Source organism: Montipora capricornis, chromosome 7, assembly GCF_036669925.1.
Source record: "Montipora capricornis isolate CH-2021 chromosome 7, ASM3666992v2, whole genome shotgun sequence".
NCBI lineage: Eukaryota > Metazoa > Cnidaria > Anthozoa > Scleractinia > Acroporidae > Montipora > Montipora capricornis.
The window spans coordinates 46,519,885-46,527,993 of NC_090889.1; the positions used below are offsets into that span (position 1 = coordinate 46,519,885).

The following is an 8,109-nucleotide window of genomic DNA, read 5'->3' on the forward strand; positions in this document are numbered from 1 at the left end:
GCTGCGTCTACTCGGATATTCTAAACAGAAAATTCCCCCCCAAAAAGCCGTTTCGCCTTGCGCGGAATGCGTGACGTTTTGTCATTACTCTTATAGAGACGATCTGCCTGAAAATTTGCCCAAGCGATCTGTCTGAAAATTTGCCTAAGAATGCAAAAAGTCCACTTCAGGTGGAAAGTACATACTCCGATATTCCATTCTTTAAATGCATATTGAACTATTTATAAGGAGAAAGGTGCAAATGTAAGTTCCACTGAGAAATAAGTTAGCTTCTGAGGGGCTGATTGCTCCTCGGCCCCGGGTGATCGCCTGACCGTTAGAAAATGTAACGCAAGGGTCTCCTACGTAGCAAATCATATGCAAAGGTCATCGCCAGGCTAATCTCCCGCCAGAATTTAATTTTGACCGGGAAATTACATAGCACTTGCATGTTGGTCCTGGTAGATCATGTCGGTTTTTCGACGTTTCAAGCTGCCACAGCTGCTGAGAAAACAAAAATCTAATGAGAATAGTATTGTTAACATACCGCGCTTTGATTGTAATGCACTGGCAGTGAAAGAGCGGCTTGGACAAGGTTCTTTTGGAGATGTTTACACCGTGGATTACAAAGCTCCAGGAAAGGTTATTGAAACTGTGGTTGTGAAGAAAGTGTTGCTGGCTCTGGACCAAGAGGAGAAGAAACTTTTCTACAAAGAAGTAGCTCTTCTCAACGGACTGAATCATCCCAATATAGTGAAAATGAAAGGTGTGTGCCAAAATCCGCTCGCGATTATGCTCGAATATTGTTATTTTGATTTTAAGCCGTTTGGTGAAGATTTGCGTGTCACCTCGCTTTCTGGTTTCTTGCTTCAAATTAATGAATACAAGTGCCAAGGCTTCCATGACCTGGTCAATCATGCGGCCGTCGAAATTATCCAGGGTCTAGCCTATCTCCACTCCAAAGGAATAGCCCATCGAGATGTAAAACCGGCAAACGTTTTAGTAAATAATAGGCACTACAGCGCGTTGTCTGACCAAGAGCAAAGTGCTCAGCAGTATGAATCCAGGCCGATTGCGTGCAAGCTGACTGACTTTGGAGAGAGTCGCTCCCTATTCACTCAAACGCAAAGCGTTCTTGCGTCAAAAACCTCTAACTTAGATCGTGGAACGGTGGTGTACCTGGCTCCAGAAGTTCTTGTCGAGGAACTTTGTTTATCTGGTGCATCTATTTCGGATTTAATGCTTGCGGATATTTGGGCGCTGGGGATGGTTTTGTTTTCAATGCTAAACCCCAGCCTAAAATGTCCTTATTTAGTTGAGATTCGAGAGGCAGGGGGTGTTAAATCTCAGGAGGAACTCAAAACCTTCATCCGTTCTCTTCTTCGCGTGGGAAAACACCCTACTCCAGACGAAACCTATAAAGTTGAGCGTAGCACCGTGTGGTGTGCTTTAGAGGAGGTTTATAGAGGGTGTATCGATTTCAACCGGCAGGGTAGATTGTCCCTAGACAAGGCAGTGGACATCATGAGAAGAGAGGAAAATGGATACGAGGTAATTCCTTTGAAAGTTAGCCAGTCCACTGCCGTTCAACAGTTCGATCAGAATTTTGCTGCCTGTCTGGAAGAAAGTGGTTGTGAGGAGCCCGTTCAACTGGAATCTGTCCCCAGCAACGATGGCACCAACGCATGCGCTTTTCTAGCGGTTAAGATAGTGGACAGAATCCTGACGGAAATAGGAACCGATGGCGAAGTTTTTGCTGACATAGCTGATGCCGCCGAAGCAAAAATATGGCTCTTACCTGAGAAAATAAATGAATATCGCGACATCAGTAAAATGTACGATCCCGTTGAGGCATATGAGCTTCTTCTGGCAAAAAAGATCATGCAGTCTACTTACGACTTCTCGGAAGAATTGCCCTTTTCAGATGGTGTGTTTTCTGTTGAAGGAAGACAAAAGTTACATTCCAAGCTCTGTGAACTTGGACGTGGCAACTTTGCTGCTATCTTCACAAGTGAGCCCTGGGTATTGACAGTTGGATGTTTTAACGGCAGACCATTCTTGATCGACACCCATCCTGTTACTGCGAGGCCTGGAACCGGTTCCGGTCTGGTGATTGTAGGAAGAGAAAAGTCCCCGGAAGTCTGGATGTCACTCTGCTGCTGGTTGTGGAAACGATTGTTCAACGGAGGTGTTGAGCCTGGCACGGGCCAATCACTGGCAGTCGTTACACCTCGCACGCAGTAAGTAACACCCTGATCATATTCTTATGAAAGAAAAAATAAATCAGATAAACAAGTTAACATTATCATAATTATTAATATTATTGTTATTGTTATTTCTGTTATTATACTACTATTATCACTCTATCGGTGAGCCAGAGAATTTAGACACCTACCGAAATTTACCGGTTTAAGGGAGTATCGGTATCTCCCGATGATTAGTATCATTGTCACTGTCATCGTCATCATCATCGTCGTCATCATCATCATCATCATCATCATCATTCTTCTTCTTCTTCTTCTTCTTCTTCTTCTTCTTATTATTATTATTATTATTATTATTATTATTATTATTATTATTATTAATAGCAAGAAATGGCCTAATGTACCAGATCAAATTTCTCAGAACAACAGGCTTTTGCTTTAGGTGACGCTACCGAAGCCACGCGGAAACGATTGTGAGTAACCGACAAGTTTCAGCGCTAAAATTTTGTAATGGTAAAGAGCGCATATTGTTCTGTCAGCTTTCATAACGACTCTTTCTGTCACCTTTTGTTTCCGAATTTTATCCCTATTTTTTGAAACGATCATTATTATTACTTATTTTCTTTTTCACCTGTAGTCACTCCCCTTGCGCAAAAACACACTCACGACCCTTAAAGAGGGTGGCCATGATGGCTTCAGGCTTCGACAACGTTGACGACGCTGTCTGTCCACCCCAAAGACTCAAGTTAGTATCGGCGACTCCACAGGATTCCTCTACCGAAAATCAAGGTAACAGCACTTCGTATTTATTAACCCGCTGGAATACAAGTGAGCGCTATGTCTATACTGGTGCGATGACAGTTACTTCAAGTGAATATAACAGAAACTCAATTTCCCAAACTCTCGTTTTCTTAGAATTCCACATTTCTTGAACCAAATATCTTTTCCGTTGGATCTTACTTCTCTGCAATTTTAACCCTGATTTCTCGAACCTACGCACTTCTAGAAGCAATTTTTGTTTCCCACGTAGGTTGGAGGAAACAGTATTTTACCGCAATATAAAAATGGAATCATCTTTCTTTCAGGCGTTGAAGTGCTATCAGACGATAGTATCTTCAGTACTGGCAAGAGAAGTGGTAAAGGTTAGTGGTTCGTTTTATTTAACACTTTCCCTTCTTGCCTTCATTTCTTTCAGTTATAGAGCGGCGGAGATGGTGACTTAACCTACAGACAGAAAGATCTCGATTTTCTACCTTACCTTTCGTCCACTGCCTTCGTCGTACATAGTGTTCCTGTTGCCATGGTAGCTTAACTAAAAAAAAAGGAGGGAAGAGGGGAGGGGGGGAGTTTCCTTGCTTTCTTGCACTGGTTACTTCTTTTTCTTACTTGTCAACATATTGTAACAACCTTTCTTTTTTCAAGTTACAGTTTCTGTTGAGGAAAGCCCGGATCAGAAGAGGTCATTTCATACTTTGAAGGTACATCCATATCAGAGAAGAACAGAAAAGAGGTATGTAATAATAATAAATAATAATAATAAATATTGAGTTCTTTAAGCCAAAGCTTGTTTTCTTCTTTCCTTTACAGGAAGAAAACCGCTACTCTCGCAAAAGAAAACATGCTGAAGACAGTGATTCCGATGACCATCAACTATACATAAGTCCATTTGAAGATAACAGTAAGTCATTTCTTTTAACGTTAATGTAACCAGCGTCGTTGGGATAAAATGTTATTTGAACAAGCGCGTACGACGGTCGTGCATGTGGCTGGAAGATCTATGGATCGTTTCACCTCAGGCCACTGCGCTCCTAGGTTTTTCTTAGCCAAACTTATACATTGCTTCGAGCATTTTCCGTAATTACAACGAATCCGCCTAGTCGACAGTTTTGTATAACAATCGGAAAGGGAAAAACCCTTGTGACTCTATGTTTTATGTCGTTTAAATATTTCCGATTTAACTGAATAGCAAAATAAAATCTTCATCCATCTCAGTAGCGAATAAATGTCTTGGACCACATAAACTAGCTATGTAATTTTACTTTTATTTATGAATGTCGGTATATATGTTATTTATATAAATGGGATTTATATGTATATATAGGTTTTCCTTAGGAAAGAGGGGGAATTTGAGTTTCACATTTGCTCAAGGAGGGGGAAAGAGGTCGCATAGATATTGAAAGGGAAGCAATACAAAACGCCCATGCACCAACCCCCTTCCCCAAACCAACAACTATTAAGACTCCCGAAGGTCACAGCGCAACTATTTTCTCATGCAAAACCCGAAACAGATCAACTGTTGACGGTCTAAGAAGCCTTTAAAACGTTTGTAAAGTATTTGTATTTTCTCTGGGGAGCGGAAGGAGCTTTTCTTGAGAGTAGAAGCGTTCAAACGCAAAAAACTGCGTTACTTCAGGTTTCTCGGGACCGAGAGCGTAAAGTTTGAATCATCTGAAATTTTAACAAACGAGGATTAACGTCTAATCTAATGTTATTTTCAGGTGCCATAAATGGCTTTCCCGTTTACAGAAGATCAAAAGCTGGAATCACGGCAAAAGAAATCTTAGAATTGTGCATTGACGGTGACCTTCCAGACAAAAACGTGTGCAAAAGAGTTCCTGTCGGTGTAACAGAAAGTGCGACTTTTATCGTGGATCTGGAGGCAGTTCATCATAAAGACCTGACAGTGGATGACAACGGATTCTATGGAGCTCATTCCAGTCCAGCTGAGCACTTTCAGGTTTTCATTGATGGTCGAGGAAAGGTCAGTGCCATGTGCAGAATTTCCAAGCCTGACCCAGAAAGCGAGAGTGCGGTCTTTACCGCCTATGACCACTTTGTTATCAGAAGACAGTACAGTTGGCCAAAAAGTGACAAGAACTTTCGTCGTATGATAGCGAAGGTTGAACACGGAGGGAAATTTTTGAGGTTTGCCATTGTACAGTATACTGTCAATATGACCTCTGATGAAGCAAAGCTGCTTTTCAGTCAGACCAAACGCCATTCGGGAACTCAGGTGAGAACTAAACCAAGTGTTCTTGAGAAAGTGAGACAATTGGGCGATACGTACAGCGCTAAGAAGATTATCAATCACATTCAAAAGGAAGCAGGGGGCGTAGTGTCCATATCGTCTCCATCCGACTTTCCAAGAGATAGACAACAAGTCTACAATCAACTTCGACAAGTTGAGGGCAGGAAAAAATCCCGAAGCACTGGCCCGGCTAAGTCACCGGACATTACCAAGTTGTTGTCTCTCCAGCAAGCCGGAAGATTTATCCGTGATGTGAGTATGGGTGCAAGATCAGACAATAAAGGCGAGATTCGAGCAGCAGTGAGCACGTTTGCAGCAACCAATTACAGTATCGGTTGGATAAAAAGATTTTGTCACCCGCGTTCAAGTCCAGCTTCAGTGGCTGGAGTGGATATGACGTACAAATTAGGGCCCTTCTACCTCACAACAGTCACTTTCCCTAATCCAATGTTCGTGTACAAAAACAACGAAAGGAAACATCCTACAACCCTGGCAGCGGTAATGACCTCAGTGTCGAAGGAAACACGCGACTATGAGTACCTCGCAAGGTCATTAAAGTCGGAAGGGATAGAGTCATTGACGTACGGAACGGATGGTGAGTGTGCGCTAGAGAGAGGCTTTGAGAGTGTTTACCCCATTGAAGGTCCTGCTTGCACGAACATTCACCTACGCTGCTTCGACCACGCCAAAGGTGACATTATTATGAAACTGAAAGATCTAAATGTGTCCGAAAGTGAAAGAAAGAAAATTCAGCAAGAAATACAGGGAAGCGAGTTCGGGGGAAAGCGAGTGAAAGGTCTGGTCGATTGCGAGAGTGAAACAGAATTTGAAGAACTGTACGTGAACAAAGAGGCTCATTGGCCTGAACAGTTTAAAGAATGGATGGTAACCAACAAAGGGAGGCACAGATCCATGAAGGCGACTTTAAAGTTTTGTATGTTGAAACCAATAAGAATTGCAGCCGGCCTTGGTAACCCCCCAAACAAGTGGGATAATCAAAGGACAGAATCGCTCAACAACGTCATCAAAGAAGCTGCGGAGAATCAGGTAACTGATCAGGCTACCATTCACGAAATTCTAGAAGCCGAAGTAATACAACAACAAGAGCAGGAATACATCAAAGCTATTTACGGCATGGGGGAATACAGATTGGCCCCAGAATTTCAAGCCTATTCCGTTACCCCTTTAGCTTGGTCTCAGAAGACACACGAGCAGCAACGGCAACACGTACAGAAAGTCCTTAAGGTCCCGTTGTGTTCATCTTCCAATCAAATCCAACCTACGACGAGACTGTCCATTTCAGTCGAAGAATGTGGGGTGAGCAGCGTAGCCGCGGGATTTTTGAATCAAATTTGGCACGAATCAGAAATAATTCTGTCTCATCACAAAGTAATCGATCTGGGCGGAGGGTCGTATTGTGTGACCGAGTTTGGAAACAGTGTGAATGTCACGATCAAAGGTGGTAGCCCCACATGTAGATGCCGTAATTCCCAAAGCACAGCAGGTCTTTGTTCTCACATTCTTGCCGTGGCTGATACGATAGGAACACTTCCTGCGTTCTTAGATGGTTTCAACAAGAAAACAGGGAAATCACGCAACATACTCGGTGCTAACATTCCAAAAAGGGCGGGCGAAAAGGCCAAGGAGAAGAAAAAACGAAAGGGACAGAATAATGTGGAACTCACTCCAATCATAGAGGAAGTAACAAGACCAGACAGTGAAATAGATTTCCAGAAGCCTCTTGCCTTCACAGAAATATGGCACAACAACAACAACTTTAACGTTGTCTTCACCAAAGAATGCACTAAGGCTAAAAAGTGCGAGTCGTGTAAAGTGGGATTTGCTAGAGGTGGTGTAGTGTGCATTCCACAGGACATTGCAATACTTCATAAAGAACGATACTATTACCCAAAGGAAGACGGCAAGGGAAGAGTGACTATGGAACCCACTTGGAGTCGGGAGGCATCCAGATTTTATTGCATAAAAAAGGATTGCATTTTACGAAGGCATCCATACTTTTGGAAGGGAATGGTTGAGATTGACGATGACGTACGACTGAACTTGAAAGAGGGTCATTTGAAACTTTTAAGGGAGGCTTTACACCTGTCCATTTGATTTGTCCGTCTTATGTAGTTTTCACCTATTGGTCAATGGCTTTACCAAAGTGACGGCGGCTATTTTTTAACTTCAAGGTAAAAAAGGAAGTAAGCGCTAAATCGGCACATAGAAGGCGTTATCGCCTTTAAATTTTTTAACTACAATTACTGTTTAACAATTTGATTGTGTGACGGGTCACGTAAGATTTTTTGGTTTCGCAAATTGCTAATATTTAATACAACGTCTCTAGGATGCGTAGAAAGCCTTCCGTTCCCTCAGGCTTAGAATATACGGTCTGCTTTTCTTCACTTTGCTGTGTTTGTGCACCAAAAAAATCTAATTTTAAACCTCCAGGGTGATATTTGAAAACACGGATGGTTACAGCTCTTAAATCCCCAACTATTCATCGTGAAACATTAAAAAAATTGAGAAAAATTATATCTATTGGCAAAAAAATTGCCAGCTAGGTTAATATTCTGGGACTAAATCATCTTGTTCTTCAGGGTAATCAGGGCTTTAGTGCTAGGAGCAAGAAAACCAGAATGTGTCTTTTAACACCTCATATTTTCCAAATGTTGGGCACTGAAATTGGCCTAAAGCAGGAAAAAGATTTCTTAAAGATATTACAGTACTAAGTTTCATTCTGCAAGAGATTGCTCTTTTTCATTGATTGATTACAATGATAATAGACATCGTTTAGTTGAGCCGAAGTAAAACATGGAGCTTCGTATATAAGATTGTAGAGGTATAATATATGTATTGTTGGATGTTATGTTACAAACAGTTCCAGTTTCAATCTCG

The 8,109-nt window shown here is 41.9% G+C and overlaps 2 protein-coding genes across 2 annotated transcripts in view; both read left to right on the plus strand.

Moving 5' to 3' along the window:
* The first annotated feature begins 244 nt into the window (after window positions 1-244).
* On the plus strand, window positions 245-2,545 carry LOC138058069 (uncharacterized). Its single transcript, XM_068903963.1, has one exon. The coding sequence runs from the start codon at window positions 448-450 to the stop codon at window positions 2,221-2,223; it is 1,776 nt and encodes a 591-aa protein (XP_068760064.1). The 5' UTR covers window positions 245-447; the 3' UTR covers window positions 2,224-2,545.
* Window positions 2,546-2,872: 327 nt separating this feature from the next.
* Window positions 2,873-8,109, plus strand: part of LOC138056108 (uncharacterized) — a 6,973-nt gene continuing 1,736 nt past the window's right edge. Inside the window, exons 1-5 of the mRNA XM_068901942.1 lie at window positions 2,873-2,972; window positions 3,269-3,325; window positions 3,623-3,693; window positions 3,771-3,861; window positions 4,682-8,109. The exon at window positions 4,682-8,109 is cut by the window's right edge and continues 1,736 nt beyond it. Of these exons, the coding sequence (XP_068758043.1) occupies window positions 2,873-2,972; window positions 3,269-3,325; window positions 3,623-3,693; window positions 3,771-3,861; window positions 4,682-7,326 (2,964 nt within the window). The 3' untranslated portion in view covers window positions 7,327-8,109. The remainder of the gene's footprint in view (window positions 2,973-3,268; window positions 3,326-3,622; window positions 3,694-3,770; window positions 3,862-4,681) is intronic.